General features: G+C 36.2%; 1 protein-coding gene across 10 annotated transcripts in view; it reads right to left on the bottom strand.

Moving 5' to 3' along the window:
* The window catches only part of LOC121861421 (calmodulin-binding transcription activator 2-like), a 74,238-nt gene that overhangs the window by 18,489 nt on the left and 28,955 nt on the right, over nt 1-26,794 (bottom strand). For 5 of the 10 annotated variants that reach the window (XM_042359132.1, XM_042359133.1, XM_042359128.1 and 2 more), the window contains 12 exons: nt 22,503-22,808; nt 15,639-15,686; nt 11,387-12,613; nt 9,051-9,177; nt 7,267-7,379; nt 6,820-6,999; nt 5,302-5,435; nt 3,631-3,854; nt 2,694-2,919; nt 1,776-2,012; nt 887-987; nt 246-302 (listed from right to left, as the gene is read on the bottom strand). In XM_042359132.1, the coding sequence (XP_042215066.1) occupies nt 246-302; nt 887-987; nt 1,776-2,012; nt 2,694-2,919; nt 3,631-3,854; nt 5,302-5,435; nt 6,820-6,999; nt 7,267-7,379; nt 9,051-9,177; nt 11,387-12,613; nt 15,639-15,686; nt 22,503-22,808 (2,980 nt within the window). The remainder of the gene's footprint in view (nt 1-245; nt 303-886; nt 988-1,775; nt 2,013-2,693; nt 2,920-3,630; nt 3,855-5,301; nt 5,436-6,819; nt 7,000-7,266; nt 7,380-9,050; nt 9,178-11,386; nt 12,614-15,638; nt 15,687-22,502; nt 22,809-26,794) is intronic. The other 5 variants (XM_042359134.1, XM_042359126.1, XM_042359125.1 and 2 more) reach the window with 4 other exon arrangements.

Here is a 26,794-nt window from a genome sequence, read left to right as displayed (position 1 = left end):
TTACATTATGAAAAGTACTTGAATCTTATTTGTAAATTGAATTTGCAGTAAGTAACCCCATGTGTACCAGCAGCAGTGAACAGAAAAATTACAAGACTATATTTACCAGCTGTAGCATCGGCTGTAATTCTTGTTCATGGGAATAAATTATAATAGTTATAGGAGTGCCATACAAATTAGTTGCAGAGCTGTACATCCCAAGTAAGAAAGGAATAAAGCAAAGCATTAGTGTGTATGTGGCTTACCTCTGAGGGATGAGTGATCCTCCTCCTCTCCCTCTGTCTGGAGCTGGCAGCTTCCACCTGAGACAACCATTGCCACTTGCATTACTGGAGCACATTACCCTTATTACTTACTTATCGCCCTCCCACACTCCAAGAGGATACACTGTCATTTAAATTACAAGAAAGCTTACCTGATAATTACTAAGAAGTGACTAAACACCAGTGAATTATTAAAATTTTGGCTATGCTTAGTGCTATGGAGTTAAAACCTTTAATCTATTTGGAAAAAGTTATACGTTTCATGAAGTAACAGTAAAGAAAAAAATATTCTGATAATACACAAAGAGGGAATTAATCCTACTTATCGGAACAGTGTAAGACATGCAGAACATATTCTTTTATTTTTAAATAGCTTAAAAATGTATCATGCCTCAGAAAATACAAGAAGATTTTAAAGGCAGACATATTGAAATTCTAAACTGCAAAAGCCATAAGGGGGAGAACTGAAGCATACAACATGACAATCTCTACTTTTAAAAAGATTTTCATAAAATTTTCAAAGACAAACTTTTTTATCTTTGTGTAGATAAATTTAGCAAACTTCAAAGGGATATTCAAAAGTATTTGAAACTATAAAATAATAAAACAAGATGGCACCAAACCTGGAGTAAACTGGAAGGGCATAGGTGAATCTAAAATGTCTTCCCCAGGATTATCCAGAACTAAAGAAGGTGTTGACATCTGAGGACTGGCACCATCACCCCTGCAATTATTATTAGTCTAAACAATCTAAATCCGTAGCTGCTTCTCCACATTTACAGCGAGGAATAACACAAAAGATCTCCCTAAACATTAAACACTACTACTTTTCAATATCCTTCAATAGCACGAATTGAAAACACCATTAAAACTACTGTACAGTAGTACCTCCTGCAACAAGAGTTTGCACAGCAAGAATCTACCTATACATATGAAATTATTTGTGACACTAATCTACCCAATACAAAGTAAAACCTGCTTACACCTGAGTTTGAATAAGTAGCCATGTGGCTGCTGTTTCAAACTTGGGGGCAACAAGCCCAAACAACCAATCACATATTATGCCAGGCACCCACACTTCCACCCACTCCCAAGGAGCAATAGCTTGGCTGAATAAGGTACAGAACCCTGGCCACATTAAGTGCAACAATCTTGTTAAACTAAACATAAAAAACAAGACTAAGAGAGGTATAATAATCTGGTTAAAGGCCAAGTTCAGCAGAATACCCAGTTTAAAGAAAGCATAATAACCTGTCTAAATGCAACACTTTATTCTTGCTTAAGTAAGCATAATAACCTGACTAATCTAAGTACAATAAATGGCCTAAATTCAGAGAAATAACCTCTGCTAATTTGGAGCAATAACTTTGTAAACTAAGCACATAAACTGGTAAATCAAGTTCAATAGTATGGACAATTTAATCGCATTAACCTTGCTAACCTGAGCATAAACTTGACAATAACCATCCAAAACTCTTATGACCTAATTCAGTAATTCAGTAATCCAAATACCTTGAATATTTTTGTAATACATCAAGACCAGAATCTAAGCTTGTCCTCTTGTATGTGTCCACATTGGCTAAATTGATTCCCGAGTCAACTGAAGGTCTCTTGATAAGTCTTCCGCGTCGAACAGAAGTGTCACTCCAAGATGATGCTGGGGATGGGCAGCCTACCGGTCGCCCAGAATCCTGTTCACTGCTTAAGGGTAGATCTACGCTTAAGTGCCGTTGTTTTCTAAAGTCACATCTGAAAACATTGAACTTTACTATTCTCCTTACAAGGTCTGAAGAAAATTTACAAGACACTGATAATTAAATGTGATTCAAGTATTAAAATATATATCTATTTATAATTTAAAACTCATACTAATATTAGTGTTACAAAAAGGGGGTGGGGAAAAGGAAGGAACTTTTGACCCAATAACCTCTACTGCAGTCATGTGAAGGTGATATGGTGGCCCTTTGGCATAATTAAGAATGAATGTATAGTTCCCTGACATTGTTTGAATACACAGCCAATTTATGGTTTCGTGAGTCTGTGCATTCCTCAATTCCCACAGACAACCTGGAGCATGTATTTCTATCAGGGTATGTGGTTGGTACAATAAATTTTGTACAGTATATGATATAACTAAAAGAAAGAAGGGCTGTGTATGAAATTGTGGGTATGTGTACAAGATGGACACAAGAAGAAAATTTACGAGACTGAGGAGGAAATAAAAAGGAAAAAATGAGGTACACAACAAATGTGAGAGACAAGCTGGTATTATATGGAGAAATATGTAGTGATAGTACCAAGATTCCTGAAATGGATCAAGCATGTTCTAAAAATAAGAAAACTGAATATAAAAGGACAGCTTAAATATTCATTCTGTGTATCAAAAATAGTTCAAGTGAAGAAATTCACTGATGCCAAGCCATGTATTACCTGCGTGGGGAGGGCCGAAGGAACACGTCGGGTGGCTGGTGAGCAGTGTTGGACACTGTCAGACTAGGACTAACACCAGAGGTGGTGCAGGTAGAGGAGGTGGTGGAGGTAGAAAGCTGTGTGCTGGAGGAAGAAGAGGACAGAGAGAGATGCAGTCCTTCAATACTGCCTGTCTGTGTCCTTTGTCTCTCCAGTTGCTGCAATTCCTCTGCTAAAACATGATGGCCTGCGGATCACCAGTGGGACAACTGTAAGATTCTTCACAGTTTATCATACTATATAAAGTTGTAACCTGTACATCATATTTCTAAGCAAGGTATAATATTCTAATCAAAGAAAATCTTAAGCTTATAAGATACCGTTTTCTTAATAATGTAACAATAACTTTTAAAGGAATTACCGAGACACCTGCATAAAAAGAAAATCTCCTGTATCCTTTTATCACTTTGATGGGAATCAAGTCATATCAAATCACGTACAGTACTGTACTAGTGAAAACATACTGAATCATTCACCACTCTGCTGATAACCACATGCATTAGCAAAGGAGATCTAAAGGTACTCACTCGCCAATACCCATAAAGAAAACAACTAGACCTTTTCACTGCGGGGACTTTTAATATTTTATTTGGCTAATGCCAGACGATTTTATTCAGCTCAGAGGGGAGTCCGTACACATTGAGAATCTGCTATGGTTCACCTCAGGAAACTAATTGATACAGTATTGGGTTTTATATGAGGAAGCCGAGGTATAACAGTACTACCTGAGTCAGTGATCCCTTGAACAGTTGGAACCCAAAAAGTGGGGTGTAAGTGATACAGCAGTAACATGTACTGTATCTGTACAATTAGAGAAGATAAAAAAATGCAGTACAATATATTAACTGAACATCTACCAAGTACAGGGGGTATTTTTTTTCCATTATATCCTACGTACCATTGATGGTAGCACATTGTAAAGGAGTTTGTCCAAGTTGATTTTTAGAATGCAAAGCTTGTGAATTCCAGCGATACAGGAGAAGAGCAGTGTGACGGTGTCCACGTGAGCAGGCCCAGCTCAAGGGTGTACAACCACGAGAATCTTGTCGAAGAGCATCTACTTCACATTCCAGCACCAAAGATGGGTTCTCCTCCCGCCAGCGCAAGAGAGCCACAATTAACCTGTCATAAGCATAATAGATAATAAAAAAGATACAAATTATACTTTGTATCCCGTATATACATAAATATCATGAAATATGTACTGTACTTTGTGCAGGGCACAAATCACAAAAAGTAATGCTTTAACATCACACTGTACACTGTATTTATACTGTATAATAAAAAGGATTACTGTACATTAAAAGACCCAGCACAAGAGCAATGAAGAATCTTCATTGCCAAATGTTTAGCACTATGCCACTCTCAGTTAGCAATGGGCCTGTGGCCTACATCCCCAATCTACCACCCCTCCTGGGCCTATCCACACCACCTTCCCACACAACATCTCCCTAAGACCATCCACACTTGTTTCTCTTTAGCCTTACCATATGCTTTTCACCCTGTCTTTCTTAGCATTCTGAAGAACAGATAGATGCAGTCCACCAAAGCTATATACAAATTAAATGAAATTAAGAAAACTTCAATACTGAAAAAAACACACACACTGTTTTATACTTACTAGGAATCAGGCTGTTGTGTACTGGCCTTTCCTCCTCTAAAAATAAACACAGCAGTGCACATTGTGTCCAAATACCAAACTACAAAACCAAAATAATGTTTCTAATGTGCTGTACAGTACTCTTCTCAGGAGGTTAATCACATCCTCTCTTGAAAACATTGAGGAAAATAATTTATTTAATGCCTCCACTTTATCCTGATCCGAGTCAGTGTAATTATCATCAAGTTTCAAATCTAATAATCCAGCTTATGGCTTTATATATAGATGAGGAAAACAAACTTGGCACTTGACAGTGGCCATTGTAATAAATTGTGTAGTTGTTCACTGTTGTTTATTTCTTCATTGTTTGAAGTTTATAGCCATCATGGAACTTAGCAATTATAAACCTAGTAGATGGACAAGTAGACAACTATGGCTGAACATCGGCGAGTACTGTACATTTGTAGAAAAACTTCTGGCAATAGCTTGATATTTTGGTGTAAACTTTATCACACTGTATTCAAATATTCTTTTGCAAATAGACATTCTATGTTCAACTTAAAGAAATATAATCGTGCATTACTTTTCAAAATGAATAGTGGTAGTGTACTGCAGATACAATTTTTGCCCAAGTAGCAGTGGTAGTAACCTTTCTAATTCCAGGAGGAAGTGCACACAACACTGCTGATATGGTTTAGCACGTGGAGAGAATGGAGGAGAACAATTAGGTCAAGAGATGCATGAGTTTGAAAGTGGAAGGAGATGAATGACATGGGGAGAGGTTGTATGAAACGATCTCGGGGATAACCACTTGACCAGAGAGGTTGCAATAGATTGTGCAGCTTGGAAAGTTCCCATCTGGTAATCATGGGTAAACCACACAAACATGGTAAATGGTCATAAAGTGATTTATGTAAATTGTACATTACATACATGAAATTTTGCAATATGAATCAAAACTGAAATTACCTTGAGTATCCAAGCATAGCAGCTAAGTGTAGGAGAGTGAGGCCGTGTAATTCTGGTAAGCCTGCAGCAAACCCTTGGTCCATACTCAACCACTGCTTCCCACTCATCCTCTGGCAATATAATACAACTCGCTCCTGTAAAAAAGTAAAAGAATATATTATATATATATATATATATATATATATATATATATATTTTTTTTTTTTTTTTTTTTAGGCAGTTTCAATATGTTGGGATAATTTGATATTTTAGCCTAATTCAATCATCCGAGAGCCTCGATGATATCAAATTAGTGAGGGTACCGGGACATGATTTAGTGTAGATTAGTTTGTAACTAAAGATGGATGATACTGGCACCAAGTACTGTACCATGAAATTGCAGCAATGCAGAGTTGGCCATGTTAAGCAAAAAAGTTCCTGCATTCATTCTTTGTAATGAAGCAAATCACATTATATGAAGTCATATTGCCTATCTCAGATTACCCTTGTAGGTTTGATGCCTCAGGAAGAAAAAGAGGAGACAGGACTATGACCTTGCTTTAATGGACAAAATATAGAGTGAAAGTTTGTTATCGATGGCTACAGCCGACAAATCCACCAAAGGATGAACCACTTGAGAACACATCAAGGAGAAGGACTCGTCTATAAATCGTTCAGAATGCAACACCTTATGCCATTACAAAGCATCTGCTTGAACAACCAAAAGTACAGCAATGCTTAGTGGCTATAACATAAAACTATATTTTCTGTAAACTCGGTTATCTGAAATTTGCTTGGAAGGAAAAGATCTACTAAATTTCAAAGACAAGTGCGAGTCAAAGTATTGTCCACAATATATGCTTACTCTTCCCACTAGAAGTTCCTTCTACCTATTGTCAAAGTTTTGACATTGAGACCATTTTCCCCTATTTCAGTCAGGTGTGAGAAATTAAATTCCCAGGCCAGGTCAAACACATCTGTCCACACTCATAAATTACTGTTTAATGACATCATTTAACCAAAGGGATATTTAAAAAAGTCTAAAAAATTACCTGCTCCCAGTAATGAGTTGGATGGACTTAGCCTTGTCATTGGATATTTAGTGTTGTCAATGACAGACATGGGAAGGTCTGTACTGTATGTGTAAGCTGCTGTAGGCCCAAGAGTTGCTTAGATCTTTGAGGGCGAAAGTTGCAAAAGATGAATTGTACCTTTTGTATGATTAGTGCCAGCTGTCATTTTACAGGTTAGCCTAGGTTGCATGCCATAGAGTTGATAGGCAAATACACAATGGCAGACTAAAAAAAATTAACTTTCCATAAAAATGTGCAAAATCAATGAGCAATGGTTACTTGGCAAGTTAATTTTTTTTAATGTACTAACAAATTAATTTTGAATTAAAATATTTACACAAATTACATATCACTAGAATTTGCTACACACCTGTACTAGAATTTTTTGCTTTTGTCCCAGTTTTTCAATTGAGAACAGTACTGTACTGTATACAAATTTATATATAAGACAAGCACAAAATATTACCTCAAAATTATGAGCTTTGTGCATCATGACATCACTTTCATAATTGGATGGGCTCTTCTGGCTGTCGGGGCAGACTTGGACCCTTGTTTCCATAGTCTCTAACCGTTGTAGCAGAGTGAACTTTAGAAGGTGCTCGTCCTGCTCCCGGACTACCTGCTCCTGTGGGAACCAACCCATCAACTGTTGATTACAAACTTATATTAGACAGATAATATCACTCCTTCATTTTATGATGAGGAATAACACAAAATTATTTAATAAATAACAAAGACCTTTTTTGTAATTTCACAATTACAGTGCTCACAACAAATAGACAATAAGAAGGCATGACAAATCTAAGATTATTTAATAATCATATCAACATGACTTTTGTATTCTTTGATTACAATCTCTCCTGAGTATTTAGCAAATCAAAATCACACAAAAGTAAAAAACACTTTACTGTACCTCTTTGACTTTGTTCTCATCGGATGGAGGCTTTTTGTACTCAAATATCACAGAATTGGAGATGACAAAACCTTCACAGGCAACCTGAAGAGTTACCAAGCCAACCTCATGTGCTGTGAAGGACATGCACTTATGTACTGGAGTTCAGAATAGACAAATAAGACTTTGCAAAAAAGAAAGAAAAATTAAACAAGGATTTAAGATTGTAAGTTTCAATGTAATAAACATGATATATCAGTTTCTAAAACTATGTGAGGGTATTTTTCCCCTTACTTATCAAAGCAAAATAAAAAGATAAATACTACGAGAAATAAGTCAGTAAAGATTCTCTTACAGAGACTTGGATAAATTATACTGTACGTATTGTATTTCAGATGCGCAATTTTTGCAGTAATAAACCAAGTAATTAATTACATATTAAAATAACCCTTTCGTAATTAAACAATAAGGTGTGTCATGGGGTTATTATCCTCGTTGACCAGTTCATACACAATCCATAAATACATTAGTATGTCATATTACCGGACCCATATGCATCCTAAAAATAATAAGCCCTCAATGGGAATTCTTTGGTAGTTAACCCAATGAAAGTAACACTAGAACAATAACAAGAGTAAAGGCACATAAACTCTATGTGAGGCTGTTCACATATGTGTGTGTAGGACAAAGAGAATGGTCTAATTTCAAAATATTCGTCATGGCAAAATAAATTAGTATAACCTAATTAATTTGTATTTATTACATAGTTTTACACGATTGTGTGTGTAATAAGAAGAAATAAAATATTCATAAAGGCAAAATAGAGAAAAATCATTTTACATTCCTATTTGACTCGCATCCCTGAGAGGCTTAGGGAAAATCCTCGAAACGCATGCACACATTGATGTTTAGTGGAAAGTTTAAAGCCCAGAACACTAAATAATGCAAGTTTTCTGTCTTTTACAACAAAATATACCATTTAAGCCTTCCCCCTCCAAAGGTTGTTTTATGGACATTAATATTTTTCCAGAACTGGTGGATGCATTATGAGTTATGTTGAGGTGAGGTGAGGTGAGGTGAGGTGAGGTGAGGTGAGGTGTGGTGTGGTGTGGTGTGGTGTGGTGTGGTGTGGTGTGGTGTGGTGTGGTGTGGTGTGGTGTGGTGTGGTGTACCGAGATTAGGTATGGTGTAGTGTGGTGAACAAACAGTGATATGTCTGTTGCCCTGCTATTGTATTAGGTAGTGTGTCAGTTACTTCTGAATACTGTTCCCCTATTTTCAATACCAATACTATGTTATATTATATCTAAGAAAAAGTACAGCACATGTTCATATTTGTTTTCTATACTGTATATTGGGGTTAAATAATGAGGGGTACACCAGACTTGGATCATACTGTAGTTCAAAATATGAAGAGCAACATAGCGTTAATAACATCAACTAATCGTAAAATAATGATGGGCCTAAATTTTCCCAATAAATATGCAATGAAGTGGATAAAATAACCCAAATACACAAGAAATTATTCTTCCCGGTACAAAATAAACAATGATATTCCCACCCACATTTAGGGGAGGCTGTAAAAGCTGACACCCCATCTTATAACAGCCCTACCTCAACCTGTGTGCATGCAGGTTAACTCTGGTGAAGGTTACTTTTCAACCCTACTTCACACTTTAATCCCATTCATTCATTCATTCCTCATGTTAACACTTTCCCACTGCTCAGTTTTTACACTCTTACTCTACACTTTCTAACATGCAGATTATAGTTCCATTCTTAATATTGCATTAAAAATTACTTACCTGGACAATAGCAGCGTAGAACACCTGACTGAACAAGAGTGGTTGATGTGGGTACACCGTCAAACAGAACGGTGTATGGGGAGGAGCTGCTGTACCATGGACCAGTCACTAATACTTTTACTCCTCCCTGTTGAAACATATACAATAAACATTTGCTATAAATGAAAACCATAATCCATGCCCTTTCATAAAGCTGTTGGATAAATGTATTCCCTGCACAAGTCAGAAATAATCTTACAAAAAGTTATATTTTATGTTTCAAAATATTTTTAATTTAACACTACAGTAGTACCCCGCTTAACGCGGTCAATTGAACCCACAGGGTACCGCGTTAAGTGAAAACCGCGTTAAGTGAACAACAGAACATATGGGATTAATTCCAATAGAGACTGGCCCGACCCCCAAACTCCACTTTTTGACGACACACAACTATGTTGTAGTAAAAATTTTATCTTAACTTTATGATGGTATGCACACACAATTAATAATTAAGAGAAATATCAATAATATTAGGTTTTTTAACACTTGCATTAGTAAAAAAGATGGCTGGGCACACGGGGATGGGGGGTTGGTTCCGAGGCAGAGGGCAGATTATTGGCCCTCACCTGTATCACTTGTATCAATTGTATCACTATCCACCACAGAGGCTTGCAGGGCCTCTTTGTCAAACCCCTCAAAGGCCATATAAGTCCATATCCTCACTATAATTATCACTATCACTGACTTGGGCCGGCTGTGGTGGGTGGCGGGTGAAGAACTCGGTAATGTTTTGATGACTGGGCGACCTTGTGCGCATCGTGCCCGCGCCGCTTCCCGCGTATATGATGAAAAATTCCGCGTTAAGTGAAAGTTCAGCTCTGGCGAGGCACCGCGTATATGATAAAACGCGTTAAGTGAAACCACGTTAGGCGGGGTAATACTGTATACAACAAGCATGCATGAACGAACACACACACACACACACACCATCTACCTATTGCAAAATGATAAGTGTTATGTAACTATAATCAATACTTTTGTTACTTTTCACACAACTTTACATCTTCTATTATTTCAAATATAATTTTTTTTCATTAAGTCATAGTTTCTTTCTGATTTAATAAATATACTGTACTGTAATATATATATATATATTTTTAATTCAATATAAAAGTCATTCTGCACAGTAAAATATTCAGCCACTCAAATTTATAATACAACTCTGTACACAAAAGAACATCCACTCCCTATACACAGCACAGTACTAACTGAAAAAATCTTAATGCGCTCTGCACGTGGAAACAAGTCAGAGCAAGATGCAATCTCTCATATTATGTACCTCAACTGCACTTAAGAGGCACATTCTTAAATTGTTTCTCATTCTTCTTTAACCCCTCAAACGTTTTCATAACACCATTCTATCTAAATAATTTCTTCCATTCTCCTGGCCAGGTACTCTTTCCTCAACACTTCAGTATAGATATTCAGAAAAGTATCTGTCCACACTCTGTGAAACATTATAAGACCACAGATGATAGATATTTGGACATGCACTTACTTTGATATATAGTTTAACACAAGTCATGCAATATGTATTTATTTTGGCATAATCAACTGTAGTAGGATCAGTATGCCACAGTGCCACGCATATAAACCCTCCCGGGACATAACGAGTTGCATGTACATTCGAAAGTCATCAGACATCTTGGCAGATACGTTTTTGAGATACATTACTATTCATACACAGACACAAGAGTTCTTCTTCAGTATAATAAACACTGCTCTACTATTTACAAATGACTGGCTTTAAATATTCCTAAAAACAGTGTCAGATGTTTAAATAAGTTCAATAATCACATTACATTATACTTACCAAAAGTTATTTTCATACTAAGAAGGCTGAAATGCTTATAAACTATTATTCATGCTATTCTGTCTCTAAAAATCTAAATGTTCACTTATATGACTACTAGCATATTTGCCTCCTTTGTTGTCATTGATCCTTTACCATAATCTATATCCTATGCTCAACCTTTTCTTCATTTTAAATCTTAATGTGCCAATTACAATAATAATTTTTAACTGATAAAATAAGTTTATAATGAAATGCTACGTTACACTTTTAAGTCTAGCCAAAATTTAATCTTAAGTGCTGGACCAAATTAATTTGCATGTCATTCATTCAAAGGATGAAATTTATAATGAAAACTTGAAGCACTACGTACTGTCAAATATTGGTAAAAAGTTAAGGCACTCCGATTCATTTTATATTTTCTTACCGCCACTTAAGCATTACCTATTTAAATGAAGTGTAAATAAAATATACTCAAATGAAATATCAACACAAGAAAACTAACCTCTGGATATGCCCACTCTGGAGAATAGTCAGTAATATTGGCAGTATTCTCACGGTAGTCCATCCTCGTAGTCTGTTGACTCTGATTAGTTACAGACTTGCCACTGTTGTTTGTGCTACTGCTACTGCTACTGTTGCTATTGTTGCTGTTCAGGTTGTCTGGAGGGGACGTGTCATAGTGATCCAGATCAGGAAAATCACTCAGCATGTCAAAAGCATCAAGATTGGCAAGAACATCATCCTCAGGTGAGGTCATGTCATTGTCAATAAAATCCATAGGATTGACATCAGCAGAGGAGGGTGTTTTGCGGCTACATGACCCTGGGGGAAGGTTGGCTGATAGAGTTTTCTGAATGTCATCAGGAGAGAGATCTAACGTATTTGAAAAAAGTTCCGTCTTCTCCACCGACAGTTCGGATAATTCAGCCTTTATGCCCAAAAAGGTATCTTTTGTCGTTTGCTGTTGTTGATGTTGTTGCTGCTGTTGCTGTTGTTGTGACTGGGATTGTTGTTGCTGCTGCTGCTGTTGATTTGTCCTTGCTTCTCCAGCCTCAAGACTAGACACAAGATTGGCAAAGGTACCAGAGTCAAGAGCAAGATTACCATTGGTGGCATCCAACTTGAGACTTTCCATCACATCTTTGTCACCTTCTCGTTTTACCAACAGATTTGCATTATGCTGGGGTGGTGGACCACCTTGTTGCTGCCCATGCTGTTGTTGCTGTGGTCCATGCTGGGCAGGGTGTTGTTGTTGTTGTTGTTGCTGGTGCATATGGTGGTGATGGTGAGGATGGTGGTGGTGGTGTGGTGCGTGGTGGAGGTGCGCTACGTGGGTGGAGTGTGGAACGAGCGGCGGTCCATGGACGATGGAGGCAGCAGTGGAGATTGGATGGGGCTGGCCCAAATATGATGTGAGCGTGAGGGGGCCAGCCAGTGGGGGATGTGGAGAAGGGTGGTGTCCACCCCCCCCACCACTGTTGAGGATGAGCAGCCCGCCCCCGCCCTGGATGTTGGACAGGTTCAGGATTAGCGGGGCTGTGGTGGTGTTGAGATTGTTGTTATTGTTGTTGGGCGTAGTGTTGTTGCTGTTATTGTTGTTATTATTATTGTTGTTGTTGTTAGTGGTGTTGCTGGTAGAGGGTGGGGGCTCTGGTGGGCGGGCCCCCTCCTGAGTTACGCCCTGGTACTGGGGGGTGACGCACCCACCTGGCCCACTCGTTGACGACACCTGTGGGAGCAGCAGCATGCAGCCATCACATGCACGCACAGGTTATGACCCGACCACACTGTGGCAGTTACAGCAGGTAGGGGCAAGCCAGGTAGGCTCATGGCAGGCTGGGGCAGGCTGGGGCTGGCTAAGACAAACATGCTGCCCTTCAACTCCACACCTACAGTCACATATGGTGTCAAGTTGCAAGGATTTCTTTTGAACATCTTTGCCTTTTTAGAACAAATCTGGATTACTAATTTAAAAATTATAAAATGCTCTTCAGCCTGACTAATTTTTTTTATAACTGCATAAGCTACCTGTTATTATATAAAAGTTTAAGTTACTCTGTCCTAAACCTTAACCAACTGTTGGTCTAAAAGTTGGGCACTTGGTCACTCCGGTCATTGATGGAGGACACCTCTATTCATACAGCAAACAAAATACAACTTCTATAATACTGGAACATCTACATTTAGTTCTCACTTTTACAGCTCAGGATAGAACAGTACAGTCTTTACACCTGTATTGAGCTCTGAAATGTCTACAAATTTCCTTTAACCAAACAATACCCTATACAGTATACTTTCAATGCTGTTTTGGTATGTCATCTCCGTATGCACTGCTATTTACTTCTATATACTTTCTATACAAGTATCCTATAATCTGCTTGCTGAGATACTACTAAAGTACAGTATTGTTTTTACTTTTTCATTTCTATTTTACCTCAAATATGTAACAATAAACTGTTTGAAATTATAGTGAAAACTACTTGTCATGCAATTACTTGGAATGTAAGAAAGTTTTCATATTCTACTGAATGGGCGCAAGCAAGTTGAGGGTGCCCTTGACCAGTCTGCCTATGGAGTCCCCCAGCCATGGCTTAATCTGACACTGGATATATGTCACTACAGTAGTCTACAATTACACTATTAATTCAGAGAATCCTAAATACTGCATTAGATGTAATTTACAGTCTACTGTATATGTAAACTATTCAGGTCTTATATCATCAACAGTAAAGACAATTGAACTGAAAGTCTTACACATAAAAGTTCAGCAGTATTAAATATGAATAACAAAAAAATAAAAAATAAAATATACATGGTATATCATCATAGCATAGAAATACAGAAACTTATACATAACTCTGCTCCCAATAGTTTCCTCCCACTTCTTATGGCCAATAGTATGCGATACAAAGATAATACTGTATGCATTTGTCATGTTTATTACAAAAAATATATATACCGTACCTGTATACACTATACAGACCAAATATATTTTTCATAGTCCAAATATAGCACAATACTGTATCATCATTTACTCTACAGCTTAAATATTTCAAACACAAATAAGGATTCACAATACCTGCATTGTTTACAACTTTGTGATGAGGAATACTATACGTAACCAGAATCTAATAACAAGAAATCACCAACTCATATTCAGTTAGTCATAATTATGAAAATTTATGTGATTTACTGTAAAGTTCTGAAAAAATGCTAAAAAAAATCAGACATCATGAAATTTGAAGCTAATACTGTAATTAGGTACAATATTTTAATTTTGTGATTTATAAAATTTTACTCCTATGATATTTTTCTTGCACCTAGAGATGAAGCATTTTTTTTCGAGCAATGCAAACTGCTTCTTTATCAAAATACTTGTAGCCTTCAGGTACTTTATAAGGGAAGGCAGAAAACTATTTAACAGAGATATTAATAGTATCAGATTTTACTCACTGAATCCAGGCTATATTTTTATTAAAGTTTGCTATTTTGGTATGGAAATTTCATAAAAATAACCCTTTGCATTTTTAAAGCATTCTTATTTGGCTAAATATTACTGCAAACCTATTCACTTTAAATATTAAAATATTTGGCTCTCATACTGAAATATGAAAAGTAACTTGCTTTGGCTACCCATGGAAAAGTTGCTGTAAAATTGTATAAACTTTCCCACAAAGGGTTTCATTGTTTGGCTACATTCTCATTATATAACCATATGGTAGTGGAATGTACAACACAATCTCAAATTCCATAGTCCTCCACATAGAACTCCCCCCCCCCCATTTCATAACCCTTTTCAGTGATAAATCTTTTTCTTTAAGGTTTCTCTATTTCTAGTTTTACAAAATATACGGTACAGTATGCACTTGTCAAGACAGCTCAAATTCTTAACTTTCTTATTCTTATGCCCCACCACAGAAGTGGAAGGGGTATGTAGTTTCCTTTATTGCAGGCACATAGCATATGCTTCATTTAAATGACAGCCAAACAAAAAGTGAAGACTTCTTTTGCGTAGGTTTCAAGCATTGATAAGGGTCAACAACTGATGTGAGTGGGAAAGATCCTGCACAGGTCACCTTGTCCTAAATGTAAATATGGATATATATCAACATCAAAACATTGGCTGAATAGTATCTTTGAGTAAAAATTTGGAAGATTCAAAATATGAAACCCATTTTGTGGCTGATGATACAAGTGAGACACCTATGAAATATACTGCAGTACTACTAACCAATCATTGCACAGTCAAAGCCTGTCATTTGACTGCAAGTGTGCAATGCTTGACAACATATATCATTATGTAACATGTAATGTTAAAAGCAATGAGTCCATTGCAATCTTCCCACCCAGTCAAATATTGTACATATAAATCCATACAAATTCAGTGGTTGTCTCAAAGATAAGAGAGGTTAATCAGGTTAGTATTAAATACTCTACAGCTTTTTTTGCTCATACCTCCTTTACAAGAAACAAACATACAGTACTTCAGCCCTCCGTTCCCAATCAAATTTGAACTTCACTCAAGGGAGGAAAGTGGGAATTCAGGCCTCTTGTCCCCTTGGAACTAGGAATTAATGCTTCAATCCATTATTTATGGCCTATGGAGCCTAAAGAGGGCTTAGAGAGAAACAAATCAACTCAAGAAAAGAGAAAAGGAGAATGCACTTAAAACCAGGAAGTATCACCCCACACAGTTTTGGATATATAAGTTCTACTTTTTTTAAATACTGTACTGAAATACATACTGCACTTACCTCAAGAACCAGGCACTTCACTCCAGGATAGAAATAACTCACATTTCCCTAAGAAATGTCAGAAGGGAGATGAAACTTCGTAAGTAAATGATCAGACTGCATAGTTAAGTTGCGAGATCTTATTAAATTTATATACTTTTAGATGGTAGTTTTATTTAAAATACTGAGCTTCCTTTAAGACTATTTGTGATAATGGTAGATAATATCCAGAATGAGATCAAGAGAAAGGGGAGTTATACTGGTATGTATTTATTTCATATCAACACTTGTAAAGATTAGGGTAAATTTGGTGACATTCTATGGAAATAAATTCAGACTGGAACTTAATTCTATACCACTCAAGGAAAATTTTAGTGAGAAAATTGAAAATCCTTTCTTTGGAAATAATTTTGGAGCTTTTCTTACTTTTGTCCGAAAAATTGTAAAGAAATAACTTTGACCAAAATAATTTTTTGAGATTTCAACAGGAAGATTATAAACTGAAGAAAAGATATATAAAGAACTTCATATTCTGTCAAAACAGGAAAAGGAAATTATAGAAGTTTAGCCAACATTGAGTCAAAGAGCTCGCTTAAGTTAAATTTCAAGCTCTTCCTGTCTTTGTGAATCAGAATTAGCCTGTTCTTTATACAGTACTGTAATTCAAAATTCTACCAGTTGAACTCCACCTGAACTAGCTCTTCACATTCAGTGTCAGTTACAAAAAACTAGAGGAAGAAGAGGAGAGAGTAAAACCTAGATCACAAAGGAGGAAAAGAAAAAATTGCAAAATGCCATTTTGTCCTGAAAATTTACAGTGTACTGTACAGTATAGACAGACCCTTCTAATGAACAAATTACTCAAATTTTCTGATTATTTACCATTAAGTAAAGTAATAAAATAAAAAATAAACAAACCTGGACACACAACATTTGGCGAGGTAATTGAACAATCTCATGAATTTTATCTTTAATTTAAAAATATCCTCTGCTAAATGTGATCATTTCAATTTCCAATCATAATAATTCTAAATTTCTTTGGCTCAAGATAAGAACAACTACAACATTTGAAAGACGATATAAGGAGAAAGAGTAATGAGAAGAGTCATATGAACACAAAAACAGAAAATCTGGGTTTGGCAGATTTTGACTAAAGAAGATCCTCCTCCAAAGAAGGAAGTAGGAAAATCATTCATGAAGAAAGAAGACTATACAGAAGTGAATAATTTTCTGTAAGCTCATTCACAGTATTAATTTCTGATGTTATGCATTCACCCTTTAATCAGAAAGTAAATTATGAGGAACTAAAATTCTTCCTCATAAAAACACTAATCATATTTTAATGATATTTATTGTAAATAACAAGTTCACTCCAATCTTCCAGACTGGAGGAATCGTGTTAGGGAGTACGAAGGCATTCTAATTACTGGTAAGAGACAAGGACAGTTCATGGGCAAAACTCTTTCAGTAGTCACAGAGATCACCCAGGGCTATGGACTTGCAAATATTCACTTGACTTAGACAGAGATACACTTATCTGCACTCAATATAAGGAGAGATTTTGCTGCAAAAAGGAAGTAGGCAAGCAGGGAAGCACAATCTCGTGTTCATAAGGACAGGCAAACAGTGACAAAAAAGTTGTTTATTTGCATTGCAACAACAGCTGGTGGAGTTCTGCTTAATATAAACAAAAATTAAAAAATAACAGACCACAGTTTCTAGTGAAGGGATGTTATAAATACCCTGAGGAACATGGACTTTAGGGCGACATTGGGGAAAATTTTAGAGAATGGGTCTAAATTTACCAAGATAGTGATAGACAACTTTTTTATCAGTACTCTTCTAATACTGCAAAAAAAATAAAAAATGACAATCTCATACACACTAATGAGGAGGGAATGGCATCAGATGTGGAGCAATATTCCCAAAGTGAGCAAGAGTGACTACTGCTTTACTGCATTCAAGTTAAATTACTCTACAGCCATGAAAAGCAGAGCATAAGAAATTCTTCTAAAACAAAAACAAAAGCTATTATGATTCAATCAGGGATGAGCATGACACATACTGGATGGAAGAGATGAGGGTACAAGCAAACAATAGTAGGGCATAATGTAACATTTTATACAGAATTTTAGAGCCTCTGAAGCAAGGTTCAAACCAAGTATGGTCATAAAGCCAGGAAGTATTTCATAAAATTATTGAGATGCTGAGTATATCATATTGAGACAATACAAAAAAAAAAAAATTCTCCAGCAACTGCTGGACCTGGGCATACCAGATATGAAAGTACAATATGCTAGTTACAAGAGCATTTCCCTTAGATATTTTACATATTTTTTTTTTACATCACAGTATTGTTCAAAATTAATGTATTTGATTATAATAATAGTTTTTAACAATAATTAATGTATATAAAAATATATAAAAACATAATAAAATAAATGTTTATAACACTATATACATCTATTAAGTGCATGTGTCTAGTACAAATATACACTTGTATAAGGGGAAAATGTTAGCTAAGAAATTCTGTAGTTGTCACAGATAATCTAGAAAGATATAGAAAAAGCCATATCCCAAGATACAAAGCCCAACTCCCCAACATTCTGGAAGTTTGTAAAGAATCAGCTGAACATTAATAATGGCCTAGCAGATCTTGTTAATCAGAAAGAGGAAAATGAAATAAGTATGGCAAGGACAGATCAAGTAATAGTGAAAATCTTGTTACAGTATTTTTCAAGTGTATTAATGGCAGACACACAATCAGAAGTGCCAACATTCAAAGAAACTTTGAATACCCACTGAATTATTTCATAAGTACCTAATTAGTAATCAGAGATAAGCTCATTAACATCAATGTTGATAAATCTCCAGGTCCTGATGTAGTAGTTTACATCCAAGATTATTGAAACAGGTACAGTACAGTCATAAACAAAAGCCCTGTCTCACTGCCAGCCACAATATGAAGCCAATACACTGAAAGTTAAAACAACGAAGCGCCAAAAGGAAGTGCCTTTTTAAACTGATAGATGGCACACTGTGTACAAGGGGAATGGGGGAGGCAAGGTGAAAAGAATAGAAGGTTTGTGAGGGTTGAGAATGATCTAACAAAATCATCAGAACCTGATGATAAGATTATGTGAATTTCCTTCTGGTGCTTTGTTGTTTGAACCTCGGGTGCATCAGCTTCAAGTTGTGGTTAGCAGCAGGACAGAACTTTTGTTCACAACTGTATCTATACTGTATACAAAATTAAAAACAGATTAAAATAAATAATCTTAAAATGTTCATAAACAGCAAAATAATGGGTGTATGGAAAACTGCAAAGACAGCTGTATTGCTTACAAAGGAAAAGCAGAAAATGGTCAATAATTACACAGACCTGTGAGTTTCCCATGCATTGCTTGGAAGGCTATGGAATCTATTATAAATAATTGCATCGTGAGTTATAAAGTGAACAATCATCCATTCATTGCTAACCATTGCAGTTCTATAAGTGGTACGTTCACTGGGATCTAACAACTGAAAGTGTTGGACACAGACAGAAACAATGAACATGGAAGAGTATTAGATTAGATGTATGGACTCCATGAAAGAATTTAAGTGTCTCTCACCATTGCATCTTGAGTTCAATCCCCACAATGTGGGGTCAACCTGATGATCACCAGTTCACATCCACACTAGGATAACCTTTTCAAATTAGCAAGTACTGGTAATCTTTGGTTACTTAAGGAGTTGTGAACCTGTCTTGCCAATTAAATTCTACATTTAATGTCCAATTCCCACTCTGTAGAAGTGGGTTGGTAATAGGAAAGTCATCCAACAGTAAAATTTGCTTCAAATTTATCTGGTGGCAAAAGGGACATCATGCCATCAGGAAAACCACTGGTAACCCACACAAGCAAAGATAATGGCTGAAAAACTACGATGATGACAACAAAGACGATGATGATAATAAGAGGGCTTACCTGAGTAGATGGTAAGGTCTCTGAAGGTACTGACCTTGATTTTACAGAGTTAACTAGGTTAGCACTGGACAGATCTAGATGTCATGCATAATGTCAGAGACCTGAATGCATGTAGCAGTTACCAGCCTGCCTGATTTAGTACCAAATATTATCAATCATATGAAGGGAGATCAGGACAAATATCTGACATCTTCATCTTGAACAAACATAAGCAAGCAAGGAAGGAAGACAAGTGATGGTACTAAACTGGCAAGGCTGGCTGCTGATAATACACAAACTCACCTTGTATCACCAACTACCAGGTTCTTTCAAATACAGTACACTATCTGTATGGTAAACACCAAAACTGTGAAAGAGCAAATGATAAAAAGTGAAAAATGCAAAACCTTTTCTTCTAGGTACATCCAAAGGACCACATGCCTTGATTATCTGGCTTAGCTACAGCAGGAAATGGAGTACTCAAGTGAGTTATTCATGAGGTTAGTATGAACACTTAAGAGCTGTCGACTTAACCTTATTAAGACCCAATGGTAACAGAGACATCCATCAGAATTGTAGATTAACAGATTTGACACAGGGTGAGAAGGCTGCAAAGCACTCATTGCTTTCAGTACCATATTATCCCATGGATATTGATCCTGCTATTGAACATTGCACACCTTGCAAGTAATAAAGCTCCATAAGTCATAAACACTAGATAAAATACCTTTAAAGAAAAATAGCTAGATTTTTTTTTCACCTGTCATAATGAATCCATTGTAACTAATGCACACTACCAATGCACTGTAACCATTGTTGTATCTATATAATGTGGCAATTTGACAACTGTTGTGAAATACTGAAGAATAAAAACTTACTAAATGATCATTCAAAACACCTATAAAAAATGCAATTAATTTCCATTTCTCTATTCAGAAACAAAATTTTCTTAAAGAAAATATTTAGAAAACAAAACCCTTTATGAAATAAATTATACAAGTAAATATTCATCAAATTAGAAAAATATTTAGATTTACAGTACTGTATACTATATATTTTCATCATTACTGTACCACATTTAGACAAAAAGACAAATTATTCAACAGTGAGGCTCATTAATAGAGTATTATCAAATAGAGTATTCACTACATTATGTACCATGTAATATTCTGAATATTTATTTCATCAGCATCTTATGGAAAGCAAATTATTTTTAAAAGTTTTCTGAATGATAGATAATGTTACATTCCACAGTTATAGAGGTAAGGAATGATGTTAGGGGATTTTACTGAATAATTTGATAATTTACATGTACTGTACTGTATAACTAAACTGTAAGTATTAAAGTGTAAATGATAGAGAGTTTCAAGAAACATCTAGCAGAAAAGTAATCTTATAGACTAGCTAAAAAAACTAAAAACTTGTGCTAAAATATATACCTGTACAGTATATAATTCCATATATACAGTATTCTTATGTGAACCAAAAGGAGAACTGGAGAGTACACAGGAATGATATGACATAGCAAAATAAAAGGTTAGGAAAAATACCCAAATATATGAGAGGGGGAATTGTCCAGTAAATGACGGAGAATTGACTGGAGGTGACGGAAAAATGTCTAGCACCCAACTGGCCTATCTTTGATGCATATGCATCATGACATTGATATAGATTTATAAGTCATTGTTGGAATATTTGTTCAGGAAAATAATGGAAGATTCTTCACACAAGAAATTGTTTTTGAATGATATAGTTATACAGTATTGGATTTTATAGGTGCCCTTTTAGTATACTGTACAGTACCGGTGTAGCCAATTCACTGCAGTTTTTATCATTCTCTTGTGATTGTTCTTTTTAATTGGCAAGGCATATGTGATTGTTTGAAGATTTTTTTGTAATAACTGTTGTACTCAAATAAAATTTTCATTTTGCATCATACCTGAATGAGACTGATTTAATAAAACAATACATGTGATTTTATACTAACTTGTTGGTAGTCTGTTTAAAGAAATTTTTTTAGTTCTGCACCTGTATTCTTTGGACCCCTCCCTTCCTTATTGAAGTGACTAGATCTGCCCTTGAAATGGGCAGAGGGAATGGTATTGGGAAAATTATGAAAGAGGAGAGAAGCACTAGAGTAGGATAAGGAAAAAGTACGGTACAGTACATACAAGTAAGGAAGAGTGAATGGGCAGGAAGAAGTGTGAGAGAAAATGTAGAATTAGGGAATGAAGAAAACAGAATAAATAAAGGGAAGATGAAATAGGAAAAAATTAGGAGACATAAAAGAGATAATGAAAAGAAAGAGGCAAAGGAGGGAAGGTAGAAAGTATATATCAAGAACAGTGTCAGGGAATGGGTGATAGGAAAGAAATTATTCGGAAAGGAAGGGGGACTTCTTGAAACTGAGGAATTCTGAGTTGTAGAAAATAAATTCTATCATATGCAACTAACACTTTGCCGGGTATGGCCACGAGGTCTGTGTCTGTGGACAGCAACGATAACATGATACAGTATTGCCATGTCATGTTCCTTTTAGATTTTTTTCATCCACCCAGCCTGAGTTTTATAACAAATATCTCTTCCATCTCTCTCCTATACTGTGGGCATTTACTTTCTTGACCTGAAGTTTCAATCATACCTAGATTGTGACCAGTGGAATATATATCTACATTTTGGTGAAGAATTAGGTCAATATATCTGATATCTATTCAAATTAAAGCGTGCAATCATTAACAAACTGGGATATACTCGATAATTCTGAAGAGGTGTACGGTAAAACCTCGCAAATTGAATTCAATCTATTGAATTCAAAAGTAAAATTTATATATGGCTTGTATCCACACAACCAATGTAGATAATTTTCCAGCTGCCTTTAGCATGTGTTTTTAAAGTTATAACATACTGTACTGTATGTAGTTTGTGTAAAAAGACTAACCTGATTGTTGTCACTGTCAGAGGGTGCAGGCATGGCAACCAGTGCCTGACGGGATGATGTAACAGTGTTAGCAGACTCATGGTGGTGATGGTGATGGTGGTGGTGATGATGATGGGGTAACTTGGCCACACCCAGTCTGCGCAGAGGGTGTAGTGTACACTGCTTACTATGTTCAGCGCCAACACCAGCACCACACCCACACTCTACGCCACTTTTATTGGCTACAGCTGCTGCTGCTGCCGCTGCACGTGCCACCCGCTGCTTCTCCATCAGCTGAGCCACAATAGCCTCCACTGTCTCAGCCGTCTGTGTGTCAACATTTTCATTACCATAAAACTGTACTTTTAAACCCAGCTTTATCATTGAACATAAAACTGTATAAAGTACTTTTAAACCCAGCTTTTTCATTGAACATATAACTGTATTTTTAAGCCCAGCTTTATCATTGAACATAAAACTGTATACTTTTAAGCCCAGCTTTATCATTGAACAAAAAACTGTATACATTTAAACCCAGCTTTATCATTGAACATAAAACTGTATACAGTACTTTTAAACCCAGCTTTTTCATTGAACATAAAACTGTACTTTTAAACCCAGCTTTATCATTGAACATATAACTGTACTTTTAAACCCAGCTTTTTCATTGAACATAAAACTGTACTTTTAAACCCAGCTTTTTCATTGAACATAAAACTGTAATTTTAAACCCAGCTTTTTCACTGAACATATAACTGTACTTTTAAACCCAGCTTTTTAATTGAACATATAACTGTACTTTTAAGCTCAGCTTTATCATTGAACATAAAACTGTACTTTTAAACCCAGCTTTATCATTGAACATATAACTGTACTTTAAAACCCAGCTTTATCATTGAACATAAAACTGTACTTTTAAACCCAGCTTTATCATTGAACATATAAAAGAGGAATAGCAAACACCATTACCAATCAATCTGCAATCTACAGGTTCTTACAGTTTTAAATCATATTTTACTCTATTACAGTTAACTGTATATATGAGTAAATTTTCAGAATACTGTATAACATTTTTATATTAGTTTTCAACTGCACAGTAAACATATCCATGAGAACTAGGAATGGTTACCAAACTTTCTGAAACAGTTAACCTGAAGTAGTAACTTGTTTATGTAGTTCATGGGTAATGAAGAGTATTCATGACATGGTAAAATAAACATATATATCACACATTATCATAAAATTAGAAGGGTTTAACAGGCCTCTGTCATGCACAATGTCACATGCAGGTAGCAATATATCTTACCTTGGCCATAATGCCTGTAAATTGTTGGAAACCTATAATTCTTTTTTAAAGGATGTCAATTATTAGGGACTACCAGAAAGGAAGGTCAACTGTGAAGATGTAATTGATGCCAGAAAAGCAGGGATTCAATTTTATGTATGGGATATAGGAATCACAACTGGCAAAAAGAAAGAGTGTTGCAAAATTTTTATGTACTGGGTCATCATCAAACAGGGTTGGCAGGTGTTGTGACATGCTCAGGTGGGAAAGAAAAGCCGCACGAATGTCTTCTATGCGCTCATCCTCTTTTGTCAGCCTACAGTCATGGGTTGTCATCAGTTGTTAAAACTAATATTTGAATATTATAATAATGATAAGGTTAATATGAAAGATTGATCCAGATACAGGTGTACCTGTATCCCATTTTATAATTGAGTAAGGATCAGGCAGCTTCTGTACCTAAGGTCCCAAGACCCAACATCTTAACAGGAAATAAATTTTGTAAAATTAATTTTGAAAAATGGTTTTCACGTCCCTAACCACACCAGATATTTTGAGGGTTAAGGGTTAGGGTTTGGAGTCTTCACTGCCATGCATAAAAAATACTGATTCCATGATCATCACCTGCTTACTAAGTTATGAAGGCAAATAACAGGATCAACAACTCTGTCTGAGCTTACATCAGTATCCCGAAAGAGGGGAGGGAGAGAACGTGAGTTGCTAGTTTCTTGCTCAGTTATAAAATGGGATTTCAAGATCAGTGCTCCATTTACAACTTGACTCAAGTTTCAGGCACCTCATGTATACCAAAGCCAGCTAAAAAGGGAGGTAAGAAGTATCAAAAATCTCCAAATACTAAGTGCACCCCACACCTATGAAGGGAGCAATTCTCATAAACTAAGCCAGACCCCGTAGGAAGAATGGTGGAAACTAACCTTAAGCTCCCCATGGCCATGTAATCCTGAGGTGCTGTGCCACTGGCAACAACTACTAAAGTAGCTGATACCTAAGCCCTTCTATTTAGGAAGGACTTAAGAGGTCTGCCATCTCGGATATCCAACTATGACGCATTGCCACTTAGGTCCAGTGTCCGCTGAATGCAGCCAGGATGATAAAGTGAATAATTCCCACTATGAAAACCAGTAAGGTCCAAGTTTTGATCTCGTCAAATTCATGACTAAATGAATCTACACCTTACTAGGTAAGAAGAACTCCTAACAAGATCTATACTTGAACTTGAGAAGTAAGGGCCTGGGCACATGACCATACCATCCCTAATGCTCTAACTCAACATCAATGAGGGATGAAGAACAGGATTTGAGCAAAACTGAACCTGCAGGGAAAATCAATCCCTATCAGGCCAATATAAGCCATTAAAATAGGAATGCCTCATAACTGCTTGAAGCATTTGTGAGACCATTTGAAACATTCAGGAAGAAAGAAAAATATCCAGTTCCTGTTATTGTTGTCCATGTAAATACACATACCTCCACATAATCCCCCTGAGGAATAGGTGAAACAAAACAAACTGTAGTACTGTACTACTCCAATACAACAAAAAGACCGTCATCAACAAACAAGTCCACTAAGAAAAAGACCTAAGGCCTGCTATATGACACACACGTCACACCAGGAACTCCTTCTTTGAAGTACATCTCCCATCTTTCCAGAGAAAGTCATCATCACCATTTTATGGCCATATTCTATGCTTGTACAGACAGTCATGATTACCTGGTGGCAGCTCTCCATGCTGCAGAATTAAAGGTTTTTCAAGTTGATATGTATATCCATTAAAACACCAAAATCTCATTAGGCATCTACCGTGTTAAGGATAAATCCTTCCTGTTTGAAAGCATGTGCGGACCATCACATCTAGAAGTTTCCAAGAAATAGAAGAGGATAAATGTCTTCTAGACGACTGAACTGAAATGTCAATCTTAAATCCTCAGGAAACATGACCATCTTTACGAAGAGATTCCTTCCCAAAATCATAATTTGTAAAAATTATGACTCTGTTCCGCCTATGAGCTGCAACATTCCCATTAACTGTGTGAAACACTCCAAGAGGAACGGATATCCCCTAATTGTCAGGACGGTACAGAAGTCCTCTGGCAGACAATCAGACTCCTTCCTAGCACCCCATTGGAAACATTACTAATGATGAACTTGTCTAAAAGAGAACCTAGATGCTTCTCTTAACATCAAGAAGCTATCTCTGGCAAGGGCTCCCTGATTTACAAACGTCCAACTTATGAACGCCCGCCGATACGAACGGGGTTAAACTTGAAATTTACAGTATTTTATTTACCTGATGACTTATTGTTTACTTTCTTTTACTGTATTTTGTCATTCTATTTCTTCTTTTCTCTTAAATTAAGTGATTTTAGATGTTTATACAGACTTAGGCTATGATATAGTGGGATTTTAAACATTGTTCTGTAAGTACAGTATGTATATAGCATGTGTTCTCACTTACGTTAAAATCCGACTTAAGAACATCCTCAGGAACTAAACCTGTTCATAACCCAGGGACATGAATACAAAAAAACAATAAAATTATACAACAAATTGAAGAAACGAGAAGCTTCACAGTAATACAAGTTTTCTATTGCTGGCCCTCCACTTCCTACAGTCTCTTTCTATGGAAATCCCACAAAAGAAAAACAGTTGCCAAATTGCCTTTTCAATGTGATCAAAATTTTGGTCTGAATTAAAGTGATTTGGGATGTACCAGTTGCACCAAGATGAATTGAATCTTTACAGACGGTATTACAGTACAATACTTACATATTTATCCTCAAAGAACAAACCCAATAATGGATGAATTGATGTACTATACTGATCATACTGTTTACTGTCTCCGGTTGAGAACACTGCAGATACAATATCTGTATCAGAAGACCTAGATCAGTCCTACATCATGGTCTCGGGGAGCTTAGCCCATGTATATGTTGAAGAAACAGGCAATAAGGATAATTCAGGTACTCCACCATTATTAATATAAGATACTTTTTGTCTTGTGGATCTT

This window comes from Homarus americanus, unplaced genomic scaffold (assembly GCF_018991925.1).
Source record: "Homarus americanus isolate GMGI-L3 unplaced genomic scaffold, GMGI_Hamer_2.0 scaffold24260, whole genome shotgun sequence".
In the NCBI taxonomy this organism is placed as follows: Eukaryota; Metazoa; Arthropoda; class Malacostraca; order Decapoda; family Nephropidae; genus Homarus; species Homarus americanus.
The sequence above is the reverse complement of the archived record's forward strand: the minus strand, read 5'-3'. Positions and strand labels throughout refer to the sequence as shown.